This window comes from Ammospiza caudacuta, chromosome 3, assembly GCF_027887145.1.
Source record: "Ammospiza caudacuta isolate bAmmCau1 chromosome 3, bAmmCau1.pri, whole genome shotgun sequence".
Lineage (NCBI taxonomy): Eukaryota > Metazoa > Chordata > Aves > Passeriformes > Passerellidae > Ammospiza > Ammospiza caudacuta.
This window is the reverse complement of record NC_080595.1, coordinates 24,140,895-24,163,247: the sequence shown is the minus strand read 5'-3', so window position 1 is coordinate 24,163,247 and position 22,353 is coordinate 24,140,895. Positions and strand designations below refer to the sequence as shown.

Genomic DNA, 22,353 nt, shown 5'->3' with positions numbered 1-22,353 from the left:
ACAAATAACTGTGCTGGCTCTCTGAGCAGCTGCCAGTGGCCTCCACCTGCTGAGACCTCAAGAGACTCCTCTGGAATGGAAAGATTCCCACTGACTGCGTGGAAAGGACATCAGGCCTTACATGAACACAGGATGTGCTTCATAATCTGACTTTATCAGCTCAGCCTTCCTCTCCCTGAAGTCAGGGCAGTTGTGCCCATGATTTCAACAGGAATAGCACTGAGGATCTACAGGTCTGACCTAATTTAGTAAACTGATGAATGATCAACAAAGGTTTGGGAAGTCCTATGTTCTTTTTCATTGCATCTATAATAAAGTACCCATCACAATTAAGCTATTAGCATTTAAAATAAGCAATTCTTTGAGCTGAAACATGCTACATACTTCCTACATATGCACAGTTATAATATTTGACACTTCAGGCAGCCTGGTTTTCTATTCTGTATTTCAAAGTCTGTTGCATTTATTTCTGTTTTCCTGTTTTCTTAGTTGCAGTAATGCAGCAGCAAACTCATTTTAAAAATAAGCAGAGAGAGAGAGAGAAGGAACATTATATGAACAAGGAAATGAAACAGTGCAGGGAAGAATGACCTCCAGAGCACTGGAACTAAATTCTATCAATTAGAACAAAAAAACCTCAGGGGAATTATTCTTCATGCAAGCCTAAAGGTAGAATTTTCCCATTCAAATCATGAGGAGGCCCATTTTTTCTTTTAGACATTTTGTCACCTACCAAACCCATGGTTTGATTCACCCAAGTAGCTTCCATTATTTTGGATGGCACCTGAAAACTCTCAGTATTTGTGCCATGTAGTCAGGACCATTGCTGAAGATGCTGCCATGACATTATGATGGGTAACGTACTTCCTATTCTTAGTTCCTTCATTATGCCTTTTCTTTTCAATGCTTGGTTTTGCCCTGCTGCATTTTTTTTGTCTCCACAGCACTGTCACCTGCTGATGCAGCTCGTGCTCCAGCCGCACTGAGACTTTTTGCACAGCTGCCAGTTCTAACTTGAGCTGCGTGGCCAAGTCCAGGTTGCTAATCTGGAGGATGACGTCTCTGCCTTGTGCTCCCATGCCCAGAAACTTTCTGTCTGTGGTGTGGTGTAAAATTGCAGTTACCTATTACTGCCAGAAGTCAACACTTCAATCAGGTTTTGTTTCTGTAGCAGTTTTTTCGGTGCTCAAAATGCAACTAAAATAATCGTGCATCAATTCAGTCCTGTAGGACAGCTATTACACAGCAATTAAACACCATTTATAAAAACAGAGTTGCTAGTTGAAATTGGTGCTTGAAGTTTAGCAACCAAAAAATACAAATTGCTTCAGTAGAAACATTTTTTGAGCTTTTCTGAAAATGTTCTTGAAGGTCAAGTGAAATCACCTACCTCTTCTTTATTTTATTTCTTTTTACTTTTTCCAATACAGAGACTTGAAATGAGCCAACTGTCTCTGTATGTGTGCTTATTTTACATATAAACCCAGGCTACCATTGAGAATATTTGTTTACTGGTTGCCAATAGTGCAACATTCAGTTCCATTAGAACAACTGAAGTATAATGTTTCTTTTCAGTGTCTGTATGTCCCTCATAAAACAGGCACTTCATGCGGGTAAAAGGCCCAAATCTTCCCAGCAGCAAAATGGAAGAGAGAAGAATAAAATGGCCATTGCCTCAGCAATATAAAAATCAAATTAACATTCATTATTTTTTCTTACTAACTTTACATTAAATATGGAAGCACTACACTTAAGACCAAATGTTTTTTAATTTGGGGTATGTGAAATTACAAACTGAAGCTCACTTTATGTTCATTCTTAAAAAGCAAGTATATCACCAGATTGCATTTCCTTTCCTGAGAATTTCAGGTGCTCAACATGTATGAAAATCAAGCAGGTTTTATTGAGGAGCTTAAATTTGGACTTAGCAACCTAATTTTAGTCTCTGAAGTCTGAGTTTAATTTAATGTGACACTATATTCCTGCACAGGCCAAGCTTGGCCTCATGTTCTTTAAATAAAGCACCTTCAATTTTACTTGAACGGATGATATCTAAATCAAAGGAGAAGGTTATTTTGTCTCCATAGGTTCTGAAGCTAGAAGAAGCAGTCGTGCAAATTCTCCCATTTGTACTAATTTATGCCAAAATATGTGGCATATTTGTAATAGGTATCAAGAGCAAATTAGTAAAAAATACTGAGCAGAGACCAAAAGCTGCCAGCTTACTCTCCTTAGAATGTGATCTTACAGTTATTTGACAAACTCATTTAAGGTCACTGTATATAGTGGTTGAAAGACCAGTTATCAATACACTGATATGCACAAAGCACTACACCACTGCATTTTTCTTCCAATTTCACATGCACCGGTTCTTTAACAAATGTAAACTAGATTTCTGTAACAATTTAAGTACAGTAGTGGTGTATCTAGGAGCAACACACAAGCACAATCCTGTGTGCCAGCCACAGGGAGTGTTCAAGAGGTGTCCATGACAACCTTTTGAAAATGCTCCTCTTTCTTTGCAACAATCATTTATGGGAATCCAGAAAAACTCTCAGAGAAAACAAATCTGAACATCCACTGATTAGCTCCAGCGCTTTTCCATGTTTTGGAATCAAAATAAACATGGCATGTGACAAGCAGAGCTCCCAAAGAAGGCCAAAGAGGGTTCTTCACGAGCAACATCTGCAGGACCAAGCAGTACGAAGAATGAAAAGGCACGGTCTGAAGGGCTAACAGGCTTCAGCCAAAGACCATACATTTTCATTCTGAGCAAAAGAAAGCGAGATCAACAAACAACCCACCTTGAATCGTCCTCTTGAAGAAAGCCTTGCAGGCCTCGCAGGAGGCCACTCCGTAGTGGTACCCTGACGCAATGTCACCGCACACCAAGCACAGTCTCTTGGGCATGGAGTTCAGCATGTATTCACACTTGGTCTGTGAGTCTTCAGCGATGGTGCTGGAGCAGTCATCGTACCGTTTCCTGACGGGCCCGTTGCCTCCCAGCCCTGTGGCCGAGGGGTAGAGGGGAGGCGAGTCCAGCCCGTTCTGATGGCCATTCATGGTGGAACTGTAGCTCCCGCTGGCGTCGGAGGAGCCACCGGGGCTGTGGTGGTTGATGCTGTCCGTCAGGGAGGCGGGGCTCGACGGTTCCGTCTTGATGTACGACGAACAGCTGGAATCAATGTGTCGATCTTTGCTTGACATTCTGCAGAGAAGCCTGCAGAGGGGAGAGAGAGAAAGAAGAATGTGTGTATTAAAGACAGTGCTCTTTAAGGCTGCTCTGGAAGGGTTAGGGACTGCACATCATTCATTCATTAGTCAATACTTCTTGTTCTACATGAAGGTAATCAGCATAAGGGCATGACAGAGCTTTGTCAAAGCTCCAGACAGGCAGTAAACAAAAACTTTAAAGAGACCAAATCCTTCTGTTGTCCCCTCCACCTGCCCTCTAGGCTACATGTCAACTTCACATCAACTCTAAATTCTGAATTTGTCATCAACCAAGTAAAAAATTTTATAATTCCTATTAGATGGCCTGGCTATTAAATGTCTTCATTTTCCCATCTCTACTTTCTTTCTGTAAATTCCACCATTATCAGAAACAAATATTTTCAAGTTTGATCACATAAATGCTTTGCTCTGTAATTAATATTTGTCAACACACTTAACTAAAACACATATCCATTATCTATTGATCTGATTCAAGAACTGAAGAGCAGGTCCCTTGCAATCTTTTTTTCTTCATTAATACTGCTTTATTATAGATACAGCTATTTAGTAACGAAGTAGCACATCAACAGGGTACTCTAACAAATAATTACAGCTGAACTCCATTTTCACAAAATCTAAGTGAAATGATTCATCAGCTGTGGCTGCAATTACTTTCTAGCTATTATCCTCAGACTAACCAGTAATAACTACAGCACTATCCCATATATCTACAGCTCTATAGGATCTGACATTTTATGTGCTCCATTCTTGGATTAAAAACATGTATTAGAGGAAATTTTACATATAAGTTTTGTCTTTCAGAAAGTGAAAATTTTTTTTTTTTCAGTTCTCACAGTTTCAGAATTAAGCATCTGAAATAAAACTACACAATATCTGATCCAACAAATTAGTGCTTTCTACAGGGAGGACTGGGGGGAGAAATCTTTGTCTATTTCCATCCCCAAGTTTTTTACTATTAACGTATTTTGGGCTGAACAAAGGACAAAAATAATAATTAGAAAGCTCTGATTCAGATATTATCTTCGTTTTCTCCAGCTGTGATTATGAGACCACAGTAGCAAATGGCCTATCCAGCATTTTCCTGACAGTACTCTCAGAAGCTGCCAAAGTCAGACCATAGCTATGAACATTTCTTTAGAAACACTAACTGCAGAAAAGCAACTATCCTGTAAGACACCTGGAACTATGGATTTGTGTTTTCAAAGCAAATATGTTAAGGCCAGACAATTTGACTGATGTAATTTTTTGAAGTAATTTTTGAGATCTTGACTTCATTTTTCCACTTCTTTTTATTTAAGAATAAAAATTTTTCATCAATTTCTACTTTAATATCTGGAATCAAATTCACCAATGGAAAAAAGACATAAATCAAAAGAGCTGGCTTCCTTCCCAATGGGAGTAATGGAGATAAAAGCCTGACCCGTTATTAAAGACAAGTGTTTAAGATGAGATTCACCCTAAAAAATCAGTGCCTATGGATTTTATTTAGACTTCTCAATTGTTGTGATTTTTACTGTAAAATTCTATTGAAAACAACTAATGTGCACATTTGGAAAACAGCCAGATTGATGTACAGAAATGTTACGATCTAAACTTAAAATCAGGGCTTATTTGGGGAGGTGGAAGGAGCAAGCTATCTGGTGTCAGCAAATAAACCAAGGAAATGGGAAGGTTAAAGCCGTGAAAATATCTTATTACAGTGGACCACCTGCTTGTGTTGTCCTTTCCTCAAGAACTGGAGGGGGGGAAATCCCCTTGCCAGCCTGCACTAGCGTGTGCCTTTTCTTCTGCATCTGCTGCCTTGTAGCCGTCACTGTTAATGAGCGCTGTAATTAATAGATAGCTCTCTCTTGTCTTTCTACTTGCACTCTGGGCTAAGCACTTTTCTCAAGTCAACGTTTGAAAGAAAGCGGGTCGGCTCTGACTTACAGCAGCTCTGCGAATTCCTTTTAATTTAGAGCACTTACACCACCACTCCACTTATTACCTTATAATTACTGGACCGCTCGCACATACATTACGATCTCAGACTAGAGTAAGAAGTTATTAGGGTACTAAAACATGGTGTCTCTCTGTCTCTCTCTCCCCTTGCATTGACACTGAATTTTATACAGCTGTGATTAAGATTATCAATTAACTTCCACATTTTACCAACTGATTTTTTAATATTATTTTTCTACACACTAAGATCTTTTTATTGACTAAACACGTACTCTGTTCTTTTTTCACCTCCCTTCTGCCAAGACTCCACATGTAAAGTCTCAAAATACAGCACTAGTAGTCACTGCCTGTCATCACCAGCTTGATGGCACATTGTTGCATGAAACTTCCATGGACAATTTTTAAATCTAATTTGTGCAATAATGAGCCCGAATGTCACCCTTCCCATTCCTGAAGAAAAAGCCCCACTTGTAATTAATTAGCTGCTCAACTGCATGTTGTTTTGGCCAGTACAAAAGCGGCTATCTCCCACTCCAAGCAGTCTGAACCAAAACACCATCTCAGTTCTAACAAGCACTAAAATCTGATCACAGTGCTGCCTGTGCTAAAGGCAGCCTGCTGATGGCTCTGAAATAGCAGGTTCTGGTACTAACCAAGGCAGAGCTGCTTTTGGCTCCAGCTTCAACAGCACAGACCGGACTGGTGCGTGCTGGCAAAGCGTAAATGCGGCTAAAACATTAACGATTCCAGGGAAAAGCAAAAACAACAGCGCCTGACTCTGAGAACAGAAACTTTCCCAGTCCCCAGGAGGTGAAACACAGACAAGGCTGGGTACTGCCTGTGGGTGGGCAACAGACACCTACGGCTTTCTCTCCTTCCTTCCTGCACCACTTCTGAACAAAAGTAATTCAAGAGCCATCTAAAACGGATGGCAGGTGTGACCACCATCAAATTATCATGCTGAACATTTGGAATAATGCCTAAGCTAGATCTCTGTAAAATCCCTCCCTCAGTTCCCTCCTAATTACTACTTAGCTCGTTACACTGAAGAATTCCTAGACACCATTGCATTATAGTGTAAAACTACAGTTGGAGTTTAATTCTCTCTTCCTCTCTGTGTCTGAAATTCTACAGCTCTATTATTCAAGCCTGAAATATTCACAACTATCTATAAATTCAATTGTCAGCCAGTGGGTTTTATTCTAGACCTCACTTCAATCTAAAATTAGAGGCACTAAAATTCACATTAACTCTAAGAGGAATGTAGTGAATAAGACTTTATTTCAAAAGAACACCTTTTTGTCAGAAAGAGCTATTTTCAAGATGATGGCTTTATCTGCATTCAAAGAGAATAAGCCCAATTCCACATTGTGCTGTTAATGCAAAATTTTTAGGTCACATTGGATTAATAAAAATCTAAATTTAGTTAAGGTTTATGAATAGAAATAACATGTGTCATATAAAAACGTACAGTATTTATTTTAAAGCCATGGTGGGGTTGTTTTTTATCTTTACTAGATTTTAAGTCAAATAAATGGCAGTTCCATTTGTGGTGGGCTGTTCTGAAATAAGTTTTCTAAAAAGTGGGAAATCTCAGGTAAACTTTCCTTTTAGTACCCTCAGGAAAAGCAACAACAACAAAAAAAAATGCTCTAGAAGCATTTTCATGGCCAAATACAAGAGAAAATATATAGGGTGCTGCAAACCATGGCTAATATGCAATATACAGCATTAACTCTTCATGTCTACACTAAATTTACTTCAAAACTTCTTCATTTAAGAAAGACCTGAAGCCAGGATCTGCTGGCAGAAAGATACATTGACAAAGCACTGCAATAGGCAACTTCTTCTTTAAAATGGTCTTAAACAATAGTGAATAAATTGTAATGCTATGTGCTTATGAAAGGCTGAATATATTAAGAATTTATTAATGCAATCACATTCGTATTTCCATCTACCTGCCACATTACTAATGATATTGACAGTGCTGACACTGGCTAAATCAGTATCAATATACAAGTGGAATGCAAAAATTAACTGCATCTGATTACAGTATATAGCCTTAAGAAAGAAAGCCTCATTCCAGCTACTGGAAGCTCTTTATATTCCATCTATATATATAACCAGTTCACAAATTTACTTTTCCCTCATCTCCCTTATTACCAATACACATAGGAGGTCAAAACAACATGCCAATACTTCATAATCCATGAACACATTTCACATTTGTTTTTCAAGAAGGAAAAGCTCTGCTTACAGCATCACTTGCTATTTCAGAGCCACGCTGGTGGTATCTGTGGCAGTAAGAATTAACTACAATAATTAAAGTGACCACTTTTACTGCCGAGCAACAATGAAGTCCACTTCTACCTGCACATAAAGTATTTTCTTTTCTTGGAGAGAGAACTGCCCTACTTCCATAAATATCAGAATAGGTTGTTAGCAGTTGACATTTGTAATGACAGCTACTACGTGGGAGCATCAGCAAGGTAGGTGTTATTATGCACACCTAGGTACTTTTCACACTAACAGTACCACCCATCTGATTTTCCTCCAATACCTTCCTCTCACATGGATGTCTACCAAAAAGGTCTTGCTATCCTCAGACCTTAACTGTGACAGCCAATGCATTAAAGAATCTCTTTGTCTAAGTGACACAGTAAGTCTGCAGTAGTCAGGAATGGAAGCCAGATCCTTGCTTTGACTATAAATACCACATTTCCTTCTAAATCCTGTGCTTACTTTCAGTATCATTTTGCAGGTCTATACTAAAATCAGCAGACAAAAAAGAAGCCAGCATGTTCCAGTGAATTCCCATAATCGGTTTCCCTGACTGTAACAGAGAAAAAAAAAAAAACATTTGTGTGCAAAGAAACCAAAACATTGCTTCTTGCACCGACACCCATGACAACACCTCAAGACATTCACCAGGTCCTGTTAAAGAGCTGAGTAACAATTTCAGCCAAGCTGCTTTACACTGAGCACTTTTTTTCTGCTTCAGCTAATTGCACTCTAGTAAAGTGGTAAAATGTGAATCACTTAGTAGGAAAATGGGCACCAGCTGCTATTGTCAGAGAATGGAGACGCCAAAGAAAAGGAAAGTGACTGAATGAAGTGTCATGTCAGAAATCAACGGTGCAACGTGTGATTTGAGAAAACATGACTACTTTACAGAGACAGGGTGTCATTATGGCATCACAGTAATACGATGCTTTGACAACTGCTGGGTCTAACATATCATCATTGCATTAAGGTGCACTGGCTTAGTTGGAGGAAGGAAAAGAAAGGATTTCTTCTTTTAATAAGAAATATGGTAAGGCCTGCTTGGTTAACCTAGTGGATGAGATTATTAATCACAAAGTATTGCTAATCTTGTCCTATGAATGCACAAACAAAACTGTTATTAGGCTCAAGGTCTTTAATAATCAACACACATGTACAACCACATAGTAAGGAGTACCCAATGCAAAACAGAAGAGATGTGGTGGTTTGGTGGGGTTTTTTGGGGGGGTTGGGGGGTTGTTAAGAAATGCTGAATGTTTCATTGCTTTTTGCAATTTCTTCTTTCTCTTATGCTTTCTTGAAACTTGCCCACTTCACCTTGGTAAGGAAAAGCAGAGCAAGCCAGTGGCTCCTTCCAGGGCAGCTGTCAAAGCCAGTAGCAGCCGGAAGAGAAGGAGCAAAGCTTGGAGCCATCATGCGGTTACCAGCAGTGGCCTGAGCTGGCTGATGACTGCTGACAGAGGATCCAGCCTCCCAAACAGTTGCTATTGCTCCGTATGCCACCTACCCGAGCGCTGCTGCAGCACTTCCTGCACACGAAGCAGTGCAAGACTGCACTGCTGGGTGCTCGTTTTTAGCTCAAGAGAACAAGCCAAACAAACCATTATCTCACACCCTTCAGACCTGCACCTCATCTGAGAGGCTGCACGTTGTTTTCTGTGGTGCTTTTAAAAAAGCAAAATGTTCAAGCAGCTGACTTGCAACTACTACAGACCCCCCAAAAATGAGGAGGAATTATTTAAAACTACTCACCCACCATATATAAATATTCATTATTGCCTCCCATTCTATTTCAAGTTGATTCCCCGTGCTTCCTGGTTGATAAACTTTGTTAACAAGAAGGAAATGATCCTGAGATACCCCAATGTGTTGCAAATTATCACTGTTGACAGCTCCTACGTTTAAGGATTACATCTGATGCAACAATGCATACTAGTGTCATTTATCTTTAGCTCATTTCCTTGGATCTATTTCAACTGAGGGTGAGCATCTCTTGTTTATAGCTCTAAATACTGTAAGTGAGCAACTGGCAAATCAATAAAACTGTTAAATGCATAATAATACTGTGTAATTACTTACATGATGTTTTGCATAATTAACTGTCTGAGGTGTTCCTTGATATAATGGATACTTGGAGTATGGAATAACCTATAAGCCTATAAAACACACCCTGTTTATACGAACAGAAATTATGTGTAAAACTCTCATTCTAATAGTCCAAATCAGGCTTTGGCACTATATGACAGAAAGCCTTCCTTTCCTGCCAAGTCTAAATCAATTCTTATGGCATTACTTCATAACTAACGTGATATTTCACTGATGATGACTATTACCCTGATTACTTGGAAGTAATGTAGTAATAGCAAAAATACACTTAGATTAAACAAACTACTGCTATTTAATCAATATTATTGAGACAAACTAAGTGTTTTAATAAGTCTGTATAGATGCACTAATGCTGGTTTAATTAAATGTATCCTTAGACATGCACAGGCTCTGCAGCATACAGATCCTATGGTTTGACAGACTATAACATAACTCTTCTGAATTTAAAAGCTGAAGCACTTAGAGGCAACATAATTTAAATCTTTACAAACTGAAAAATTATTATTCTTTACATCAGATACTCTTTTAGGAACAAAAATGAGGAATAATACTCAAAGACCTCACACCTTTGAGCCAAGAGCCAAAACACCAGACATCTGAAAAGGTGCCAGCCCTCAGTGGCACAGTTGTCCACTGTACCCAATACATGTCACTGCAACACACTGACACAAACAAACAAACAAACCCTATAACTGAAAGGCAAAAAATAAAAGCCCATATAGAAATTGCACTACTGACCTTAATTTCTGCATGTGCTTTATGCAGAAAATATCCTATTAGCTGTTATGTACAACTACTAGGCAGGCCATCACCAAAAAAAGTTTCCTGCAGAAAAGACTTGCCTACATACATGGACCTCATGTCTTAAGTAGGAAAAGATACCTTTTTCAATATGCCTTATTGATATAGTTTTCAAGGACTTTAAAACAAAAAGAGGAAAGTATTGAAGAGAAAGCAACACAGGGAGATGGCACTTCAAAACAAAATCATTCCATAATGCCTCAAAGTTAAACACAGAGGAAATGTATTGGGTTTTGTGTATATATTATGGTCCTGATACAACGTAAACCTTGGGGAATACATCATACACCTACTTTGTTTTTACTGTCTCTAACATTTCTCTCCTGTGTCTTTAACATTTTTACAGCTAGAACATGGCTGCTGTTTGTAGCTACAATCCTACCACAGTAATATCTTAGAGTCATCATCTCTCATTTACTGACTTTAAGCCTAATATTTTATATATAATTTTTTGTTGTTGTTACAGTACTTAACATCCCGGAAAAGAGCCAGCTCTGCAGCGAGAGTTGAGATCTGTACCAACTCACACAAGGAGAATTCCCATGCCCAAAAAGTTCCAATCAAAAAGACTGTCATGTGACAATCAGAATGATGGCCAAGTCCCATCATATGTAAATCAGTAAAGTGATCAGCAAGAGTAAGATTTTATTAGTCCAAATGCAGACCAACAATTCATGTCTCCTGCTGTAAGACAGCAAAAAACTCTGGTTAAGAAGTGTTTTTCTGTGACGGAGCATCATTCTGTGTGTGGTTGTATTTCAGTGGTATCAGGTGGAATCCACCTGATGTCTCCAGCTCCCAGAGGACATGGTAAAGTGTGAAGGAGTCAGCTATTAATTGTGAGGATTCTTTTTATTAAGGGAAATCAGCTGAATGAGCAAAAGAAAATTAAATGCTACATTCAGCTACTTCAAGAGATAAAAATAAAAAACTACAAAAGTAAGTAAAGATTCATTCAAGAACATAACAGGCTTTCTAAAGAGGGATTATTTTGAAATGATTACAGCATCAAAAGCACTTACTTGCACCAGTCAGAAAGCCAGTACTACAGATCAGAGAGACACAGCTGTCATTCACCACTTTCCAAAAGGAAAAAGAAGACAAAAAAATGCCTTCAGTCTCAAGAGAGAGTCAAAGTTTGCATCATGGCATTTTTTACAATTTCTGGCAGCAGTTTTGTTCCATGGCTGAAAGGCAGAGTGTAGGTGTGCGCACACCATGTACTTGTCTCCCCACCCAGCTCCCTCACCGATTTTCTGCAGATTTACAGCACAAGAATTATAATTTGCACGCCAGGCTCTGTTAAATTGGAGAACCGATTAGAGGGAACACACCAGAAATAGTAGCAGCGAGTGAGCGTCTTAGAAGACTGAGGACTGGAACTTAGAGAGCCAGAGGCCCGTGTCCCACCCCCTCACTCAGCCGGCGCCCAGGGCGCGCTGCCCTCCCGGCCACACGTCCTGGATTCACACGGCCCCTGCACACACATGTGCGCTCGCACACGAACCCAAACGCCACTTGGGGAGGGGGGAGGACGCTTTCCTGCAATCAGTGTTTAAGTGAATGTTTGTCCCAGTGTGTTACACCATGCTGTCAGCAAGCAGCAGGGAGTCGTTGAGTTGTTACTACATTTGATTTGACTGCCAGTAGGAAGCTTTATTTCTACCAACTGTTAGTTGCCAGCTCTACGAATCTTCTCCTAGTTTGAGAGGGTTTTATTTTTTTTTTCTTTTAGATACAGTCCATTATTTTTCTCTTTCACTCTTTTAGTGTATGGCAGTAGCATTTCCACATCTCCATGCATCACAGCAGCAGTCCCTTCACTTACACTTGCTGCCTTATACACAAAAAAGTAATTGTATTAAGGCAACCATAAGTCAATCCTGACACACATCAAGAAAGTGATTTTTGTATCTGAAACCTGAATGAGAGGAGCAAAGTTGAACATTTACATAAGCAAACTGAAACAGGATAATTTTATTCCAATCTTTTCTGAAAAAATATGGGATTAGACTAGGAGGAATTGATATGGAGAGATAACCTGGGTACATTTTCCTTCCAAGGAGAGGGTTTGCTCTCCAGATCTTTATGTTTCCCAGAGTTTTCAGCAGGGCTTTTTGTATGCTTATTATTCAAGTATATCCTGAAAGGTTCCTGCTCTGTCAAACAAGATCCTATAACTTTAACAGTTGTTTACAATGCTTCCTCTTCCTACACAATAATGATGATTTTGATAATTAGGATCTAATTACAATGGATCTGACAACAACTTCCAACAATGAAAAGCATCTTTAGAAAAATGAAAGCATATGCACGAGTAGTGCAAGGAGGTAGGGTGGGGGAGAGAAATACATCCCTAAGAGACAGCCCGAGAATTCAGGCTGAATGGAAAAGCAATTAACACTAAAGAGCTAAAACTGTAATTAAAGAAAATTTCATTAAAGAGAGGCAGGTGATTCCACTTTCCTAAATATGACAAGGCGCTGTATAAAAATAAAATAGCAGCCAGTTTCAGTGAGTGGAGCAGGAAAGCCATGTCTTTAACCAGATCAAATTCTCGAAATTGGCTGTCAAGACGGGATTGTTGTGATTTATACCCGTCTATCAAGCGCATGAAAGAGAGAGACAGGAGAGGAAAAGAGGCAAGCTGCTGTCGCTTCCATTCGCAAAGCACCTTTAATTTCCACGGCACCATCTGTTACCAAATCTAATTCACATTCCCTCCTAATCTGGTTTAGTTCTGTAATACTAATTCTTCCACTACTCTTATGAACATCGCTCTCAAGAAAAAGCTTTGGTCCCGGGTTGATAAAAAATTGAATATTATACAGTTTAGGTTCTGGTGACTTAAGTGAAGCATGCTGCCATTAAAATGCACTCCTAGTAAAAGGATTTGTTTTCAGTCAGCGCAGAGATACAGAATTGCTCAGATTTGAAAAAAGTCATGGAGGGAGGAGGGGAGAGAAAAAAAAGGGGGAAAAAAATCATGGCTGATGATGGGAAAGTAGGCTGTGGACATGAAAGCAGTGGTTGTCATAAAATACAATTGTTGTCAAGTTTAGTCACTTTCAGTACTGGCTATAAAATCACTTTGTCACGGTCTCATATTGAAAGCCTGAAACTGTATTTTTGATAAAGAAACTAAAAGGAGTGAGATGTAAGATTCCACGAGGGAGAAAACCTTCCTTTCAAATTATGAGATGAAAATATCTGTAGGAAACCTAAAAGGTAAAAAAAAAAAAAAAAAAATTAAAGTGGTTTAAAACAGTCTCTAGAGTGACACAGTCTTACTTTTAGCTATGTTAGGATGACAAAAATCCCAATCACTTTTGCAGGACTTGAAAATGAAATAGGGGACCAGGCCTTTTCTGTGGCTAAGGGCTCTCAGGCAGGGAGTCCCTCAGCTGCTGGGTCTGGGGTTGACTCAGCTTTCCTGGTTCTCACACAGAGCTCTCTGACCAGATCACTTGAAATCAATATACAAGCAAGGAAAAGGACCGAGGCAAATATTTCTAATCATAATGTTATGGTACCATTTATTAATAATGATCTGTAACTTATTAATTTTTAATACATTTCTAGAGAGTACCCCTATCTCACTCCTACAGATGTACAAAACAAAACACAGAAAGGTGAAGAATTGTCTAAAACTGCTCAACAGAACAACATCAGGGCATAGGAACCCCATCATGGTTTGGGAGAGTTCCAATCCAGTACAATTTGTTTGTTTTCTATGTCTTTGATTAAAATATGCTTTGGAACTTTGAATATTTATGTCTGAGAAGGGAACTTGCCTTCCACCTCCAAAATAGGACCTTTGTTGTTTTGAAATATATAAGGGGGTTTTTTCCTAAATGGAAAGCTTAATTAAATTTCCTCTTACTTCTAATTTAAAATGTTTATTTTTCTGTTAAATTAATCCAAATTTCTTTGTGTGAAGCCTTTCCAAATATAAAGCCTATGGCAAGAACAGAACTAGCCAGCACACAGGGTAATGTGTGAGCAATGCGTAGTTGTGAATAGCCCAAGGTTTTATGGTTGGGGTGGGGAGTCTTTTAAGGATTTGAAATGAAACAGGCAGACAATACTAGGAAAATAAATACTTTGATAAAGTATTTATCAGATACTTCACAAATACAATTTATCAGAATACCTTTTTTTCTACAAAATATGAAAGGGAGTACTAGTTTTCATTACATGAAAGAGGAATGCATTAACAAAATCCACTATTCTTTGCCTAAACAAATTTTTCACTGCTGTGAAACAGCCATGAACAGAGACGTCAGTTCTAAAGATGAGCATGAATTCTGAAGAGGAGGACTCCTCTCTGCTCAGTATCACTGCTCAATTCTCAATGCTTAAATTGTCTGGGTAATCTTATAACAGTGCTGGGTTTGTTATTTTAATGGGAATAGTAGCTAGAAAAACAAAATCAAATTTGTTCCAAATACAGCACATCTGCCGTTCATTGTGGGTCAAAACCTTGGGTACAGGGGAATAGACCCAGCAATTCTGAAGCTCTGCAAATTTATACCAGCTAATGGTGTTATTCCCTAACCCAGCCTGTGATTTCAGAGGGTCTAAGGTCCTGATACTCTTGATACACAAAATGCAAGTGGATTACCATAACCTACTGCGCTCAAAGAAAACCACACTGACATGCAAGGACTTGGAAAGGACAGCAGCCTATTTGTTTACTTGAACTAAAGCACTGGAGTGATATGAACTCTGTTAACACACAACATTTCTATTTCTACACCATGAAGCCCTGTAACAGTTTTAAGTGAAAACTCTAAGAAGAAAAAAAACCTCTTCCATTGAACTCTACTTTTTCTTTGTTGAACTGTCTTGACTCTGGAAGCACTGGAAATAGAAACAGATTGAACAAATAGTTTAGGATGTTACTTGGGTGTGTACTGATGACCAAATTCATCACACATTGAGATAAATCAGAGAATTTATAGAAGCAAAACCTATACTGTTTAAGTCTTTCCTAGTCTATCTTGGATTTTAATGTGTGATTACAGATTTTTACAAATAAATAAATAAACCTTTGGCTTTTCACAGTTCCCTGTTCTTCACATATTACTGTGTGCAATTCAAAGCTATCTATGCCACTGGGTTTATATGTCAGAGATTTGCCTCTGGTATCTGCAGCAAAGGTCAGGAAGCAAAGGCTTTCACTTTTAAAATGTTTGCATGACTCCAGAAGTTTCCAGGATAAGCTTCTCACAAAGTCCTGATATTGTTTTCACTCTCTTAATTTTTGCCTTTTCTTCAGTGGGAGTCACAGGGAGAAGAAAGAAATTCAGCATATTCCAGGAAAATCATCTAAAGTAACAAATATGTGCCTGCTCAATTATAACATGTTCAACAGGGATGTTGCTACTTGCAATTATAAAGCACCTGTATCAATACACTGCAATCACTACATGCTTCACGTGTGGCCATCTCTTCTGGAAAATGTCTGTGAGAGGCTTGTCCAAGAAAAGCTTTACATGAACAGATCAGCATTAATTACTCCACATTGGATGCTGCAAACTTCAGCTGTATTTTAATGACATATTTGCGTCAGTTATTTCACCAGTATTATGTCTAGATCAAATATTTATTTCTAGTACAGCTGGAAGTTCTGTTTAAGCTGACTGTCCTTGGGTAAGCAGTGAAAGGAAGACTGGCCTGAAGAAAGGCCTGTGGCCTGTGCCACACATTTGCTGTGGCACTCCACCAGCAAATTCAAACAGAATGCATCTCATCCAGAGAAGTTTTGTGCCTCACCAGTTTCAGCTCAAGTTCAGGATGCTCATCAAACCAAGGACCAGCCTTGATCAGTTAACAGGATGGCATTAAATAATGACTTTACCAGATTGGGAATCAGATTTTTTTTTTTTCCCATGATGGAACCAAGATCTGGAATAAGAACCATTTCTCTAAGCATTTGCTAAGAACATCCACCAAATCTGCTTCACTTGTTCCCCAGTTCTTAACACAGTAGAGGCTCTGACAGTAAATCTCTGCATTACTATCGCTTCATGGAATGAATAGCCTGGTGTTCTGAAAAATAAATTATGAGCAACCAAGATAACACCAATATACTCAAGACTTTAACTGCCTATAGTTGGAAGCTTAATAAACTGAGGGTGCTCATGGAGATCAGCATGAACACCTAAAAGAGGCCACTCTCATCTATCCCTGGATGGCTGCATCATTCTGTAAAATCCAAAACGGGACATCAACTGAAACATCCGTCATAGGACAACATAACGATAGCCAAATGGTGATGTGGGATTGGCTGACTGTACATTATACAGGCATGGTTATCCTACAGGTTGCATTAAATATGAGAGCCTGAGATTTATGTTATGGGTGATAAGGCCAAGAATGCTGTAAAAGTGAAAAAATATGGCAACCATATGCAGTACATCACTACCAGGATAATTATTTATATAAAAAGTTTCCATTCTTACACTTCCAACATGTAGGGATAAAATTCATATATTCAAAGAAGACATAATAATAACCTGTCAGCTTGTGGCTGATGGATATGTTTTTAATCCAAATGACCACAGTATCCACTCCAGCTGTCATACAAGGACACAAAAAAATTGAATTTTTCTTTCATAATTCTTTAAGTTGTAAGGGAAAAACATGGAAGCATGATAAGTGGCTCATTCTGGCGGACAAATGGACAGGCAGTAGTAAAATGTATGAATAAAAGGCACTGTTCCTTCACTAATGCTATTTTCACTTGTTATACACTGCAATGCAGGCCCAGGGAATGTATTCCTTCCTTTTCCTTTTCAAGTCTACCCCTAGATAATCTGAGTTATATTCCCTACAATTCCCTGCAATAAAAAGACTTAAGAAGGGTATTACACTATTTAGCTCTCATTTGAAAGCAATCCTGCACAAAGTGGCACAAAAGCACTATTTCATATACATCTTAATGACTTCAGGTTTGTGCCCACAAAGGTCCCCTATTCTTAAACTCTCTGCTGCTGGGAAGGAGCATCCTGTATATTTTAATTTTTTAAAATTCACTCAATCTGTGGCAGAAGTTCCATAAATCTATCAGATCCTTCTGATGCAGAAGGAAAACATCAGAGCCTGTTCCTGCATCCTCCACCTGCAACACACACAAACACACAACTCATTTGCCACTAATCTTCCCCAGCCTGCATTTTTCCAGGGGTAAAAATGACAAAGAAATTTAACCAAGTTAATTTTAAGTGCTGAAAATGTAGGCAGACTGCTCAGTTATTTCATTTTAAAAGATCTTCATTTTCCCATCTGTGTTATGGCAATTTTATTACACATTCGGCAAATTTACAGTAACAAGATGTTCCCCTGACAAATTAATCACTTTCCAAGCATTTTATCATATAAATAAAATATCACCTCAAGAGAGAAAATCAGCTCAATCAGTTGATTTAACCCATCTTTCAGGGAACTCGTCTGAAACAGATTGAGCGCGTTTTTTCCGAAGAGGGACTGCGCGCACAGCCGCCCGCGCTCCCAGCTCATATGGCACGGCTTCTCCAGCACAGAACGCCTCAGACCCGCTGGTAGGAGGCAAGATTCTCCCTGTAAGAACTACCTCCCAGCAATGCCAGATCTCCTCTGGGAACACACAGAAATTCATAAAGAACTTGGTAAGGGTTTGACTGAGAAATGACATTTTTCCCCTTAGATCACTGGTAATAACTTCTGCAACGTTTCTCTGGTGTTATTACCATAATGTAAGAGTAAAATATATACTGTTTTAATAATCTGCTCCAGTGTTTTAAGAATCTCACAATAAAATAGCACAGATAATAGTCCAACCAGTGTTGCAGCTGATGACATGATTCTTCACTTGGCTTTTTGACATTTCCCCAGTGCTCTCTAATCTCATTCTGGAAAGCAAATTTTGTTTTTTATGAAAAATAAGTGACTGGCAGCATTAGGAATGCAATATATGCACAGAAGAGAAGTGCATTCAACTCAAGTTTTCCCAAACTAATCCTTAAAACAACTCAATGCCTTTCTGGAGACAATCTGTCACTAAAGCAATTCAGCTCCTCTGCCATTTAACCTCTCTCCCTCTGCCCTGCTCTCCCAGATCTACCTTCATTCAGGGACTGCCAACAAGTAAAAACAAGAACAAGGATGACAACCTCTTCTTTATGTTAATAGAAACTAAAGTTGTTAAAAATTTAAATTTAAATTTAATTTAGCCAGCTGTGTTATTTTTAGCGGGAGTTAGTAATATCAATGTAGGATTTTTGTCATTATTCCAATACTCTGAAGAAGTATGATGGTAAATCATCCTTTTGCTGAAAGAACCACTCCACCAAGACAACAGATATGTAATCCTTACAACATGATTATACTCTCCAATGAGATATCTACAATATCCTCTGCAACAAAGTTCTGAGTGCCAAGGACAAGAGAATTCAGGCATCAAGACAGGCTTCTCACCCCCTTTATTCCCTCAGCAAAATACTGACTTCACCTCCCCAAATACCAACTTGTGAAAAATGCATATAACAACATGACTCACTCACAAGCAGGATAACAGCAGCATTTATGGAATGCAATCAAATACCAACATAAATGCTGAGAATTGCTACATAATTAATAATGCTGTAAATAGGCCTATTAATACTACAAGGCCTCAATATTAAAAGATGCAAGCTCTGTACAACTCTGAATGACTTGTGAGCTGTCAGTAAAGAATGTTTAGATGAAAAATTATGAATTTACAGGCAAATACAGAATTCCATATCTTGCATGTTATCTTTTACCTGCTGAAACATTCCTGGTTTAGGTACTTTTTTTAAAAATTACTCTCAAAGGTCATGAAACACAAGAAAAAATTCTGACCATAGGTCAGAACGACTTTAGGTCTTCAAACCAATGAAAACTCCAAGCAAACAAAACCCAGCAAAAATGGGCAGAAAAAGTCAACACAAGACAATTAATTATAGTACTTGTTAAAATTTATTCTTTTCTAAACTGGGAAAATCTAAATAATTGTTTCACAAGATGCAAGTGAACCTGGCCAGCTGGAAAGAGTTTATTATCCTTTAACCCCTTCCTTCAAGTACTTTGCCAGGAAATGTACTGCCTATATCAAGTGACTTGGGCATGCAAGTTTTTCAGCATATAGTCCCAAAAGTTATTGTTTCATTAAGAAGCAGCTTCTTCACCTTCTGATAGGAAAAAAACCCCACATTGTAAACTTGAAATATGTGTCCTTGAGATATAGAACAGGGAACAATGCTTATTTGCAGTGTTTAACAGAACTGTATTTTTAAAAGACTTGGAGCACCAGGAACCCTAAGTCAATGGAAGATACCCTGCTCTCAACCAGTACATAAAAATCAGCTATTTTTGATCTAAACTGAAAGCAGTGCTTTCTTTGAGCACGCAATGTGACATTCAAACTGTGCCAAGAGAAAGTACAAGGAGAAGACACTACTTCCCCTCACTTAAACCTTTTAAACAGAACAAAATTCAGTCAGAGTGGTTATCAGGCCTTTGAATCCAGCATCCTGCCAGATCACTGACAATCCAGCTGGCAGTGCAGGCACTGTGGAAGCAAATGAATTTGACTCCATGCTGTAAAGACACAATTGATTTCAAGATTCAGCTCACCTGGTCACAGAATCTGGCCAGCATTTTAGAAAAACTGCTTTGTTCAAACCATAACAACAAAGCATAACAACACACAGCCATCCACAGAACGAAGGGCAAATCTTGCAGATCTCACAGAGGGCAGAAAGCTCCAGGATGAGAGGCAACCTCAGAGAATGCTGGGTGCTCCTTATTTAACCAAAATTCCTACAAACATCCATTTATTCTGATAATATCTAACTGAGGCAGTGTGTTCATTTGGTACTTCTTTCACAGCCAGCTGGTGGGCAAGGCATTTAGATGCTTCAGCCTAAATGTCCATGAGATACACAGAATTTCTTTTTTTGGCTTTCAAATTTAAAATTTAACTATTCTTTTTTAAAGTTATGTTCTTGCAGTTCTGAAGAAGCCACTAATCCTTTTATATGTCATCAAGTATTTCCATCATTTTTCCCCCCTGCAACTGTCTCCTGATTCACCACAGCACATATACTGTACTCCTAAAATTATTTAACAGTGGAATAACTCTACAGAAAGAGTAAGAACTCAAAGACCTGGAAAGTTAAGAATCATAGAGTTGAAGTTACTTTCAAAGGCTAAATTAATCTTTATTTAATTGGGGGGGGGGGGGGGGGGAGGAAATCACATTTTAGATATAAGATGGATATGCAAACTGACTCAGACACTTTAAAACCATCTCCAGGATGTCCACTTTTGCAAACAACACCTCTTCAATCTGAGGAAGATACAGGACACCGGATCTTTTAATTTGGAAGATGACAAAGTGGATTACTGGTTAGTTACACGTGCCAGTAGGGTGATCCATTACCATGGACGCTCTACTGCGAGTACACCATGTCTCCTTAATAGTAGTTACAGCCTTATTGGCTTTAAAAAAAACGTAAAAAGGGTTTTGCATGTGAATTGAACTTAATAGGTTTGACATGGACTAACCTTAAAGAATCCAATCCACTCAAATCCCTTTGAAGGCTGCAGCTGAATTTCATGCAAATCTTAGAGAAGTAGCCAGGCTGCTGGGATTTCAAGATGCCGTGTCCCTTTCTTCTGCAGATCTAAACCCAGGCAAAACAATGACACAAAACCCTCCCACAATTTCAAGGATTCCTTGTAAGATGATCCTGGTTTTGTTCTTTGGCCCAGGGAAGTGTGACGTTTAAAATTTGAAAGCAAGAAGAATCTGACATCAGGAAACACACTGAAGTAGGAAGCCAAATCTGTTTTTTTTAAACACAGCACTGGACTAATATTTCACACATAAAAAAAAGAATCTGACATGGCATGACTATCATTAAAATGCTTAGACCAGAAGGATGGAGATGAACTTTTATGCTCAAGGCACTAATAATTTTTCTTTTATAAAGATAATTCAATTTAAGAAATAAATAATCTACCATAGTCTAAATCTTCTGGTGGTAATTTTGAAATTCAAGCAAGCAACTTGAAAATAAACCTAGTTATTTTTTAAGGCCACTCTAACTGTAAAATTATGCTTTCTTACATAATTCCTTATATTTCTCTTAATTTCCATTATAAAATATTTTAAAAGATTTAAGTGTTCTATGTATATTTATGTAGGCAGAGAAGCAGATATATATTTGTCTGAGTAACAATATACACTGACAGCTGGAAAATTATTTGTTTGATGACTGGATTTAATCTTCACCTGATAAACATGAGAGAATAAGAAAAAGGAAAAGCATTTGTCAACTGCTTTTCCTCTTAGAATAAAGCACAGATGACTACAAATGTAACTATAACCAAATCAAAACCACAGTGTGTATAAAGCACTGACTATGCAAAGCAGTTATAAATTCTTGGTTAACAAAGGGCACAGAAAGCCCTTAAAGGAAATATTTTATTTCTGCTAAATTAATACCTGAAAGCATTACATTTCATCAGTTTCACTTAGGTTTAAAGTCCCCAAAGATTCTCCTCCTGAAACTGGCTATATTTTATGTGCAAACCGGGCTGAGAGCTATCTAAATCTAGATAAAACTCATTGGCTTGTAATCTTCACAATGATCTATACATCTAAATCTATATGCAAATCAAACGCTCTCATGCATTAACACATTCCAAAGCATCCAGGAGTAAGAGAGCGCTCTCTCCCCCTCACAGCTCCCCTCCTTCGCCGCTCTCCCCCTCTCTTTATTTACACTAGCTACCTAAATAATTCACGCTGCCTCCCTCTCAGGCTGAGCGCTGCCGTGCTGGAGCTGCTGCAGGGAGCAGATGGACACACGGATGCAGCAGGTGGGACAGATGGCAGCCCGCCCTGTCTGACGCGGCCTGCCTCGGCCGCGCTGCCGCTCCCTTCCAGGTACATTACCGTCAGCGCAGCAGAAAGCA

General features: G+C 38.7%; 1 protein-coding gene across 3 annotated transcripts in view; it reads right to left on the bottom strand.

The window, feature by feature from the left end:
• The window catches only part of ESRRG (estrogen related receptor gamma), a 371,822-nt gene that overhangs the window by 119,834 nt on the left and 229,635 nt on the right, over positions 1-22,353 (bottom strand). For all 3 annotated transcript variants that reach the window (XM_058802853.1, XM_058802852.1, XM_058802854.1), the window contains one exon: positions 2,805-3,220. In XM_058802853.1, coding sequence (XP_058658836.1) covers positions 2,805-3,207 — 403 coding nt within the window. In that variant the 5' untranslated portion in view covers positions 3,208-3,220. The remainder of the gene's footprint in view (positions 1-2,804; positions 3,221-22,353) is intronic.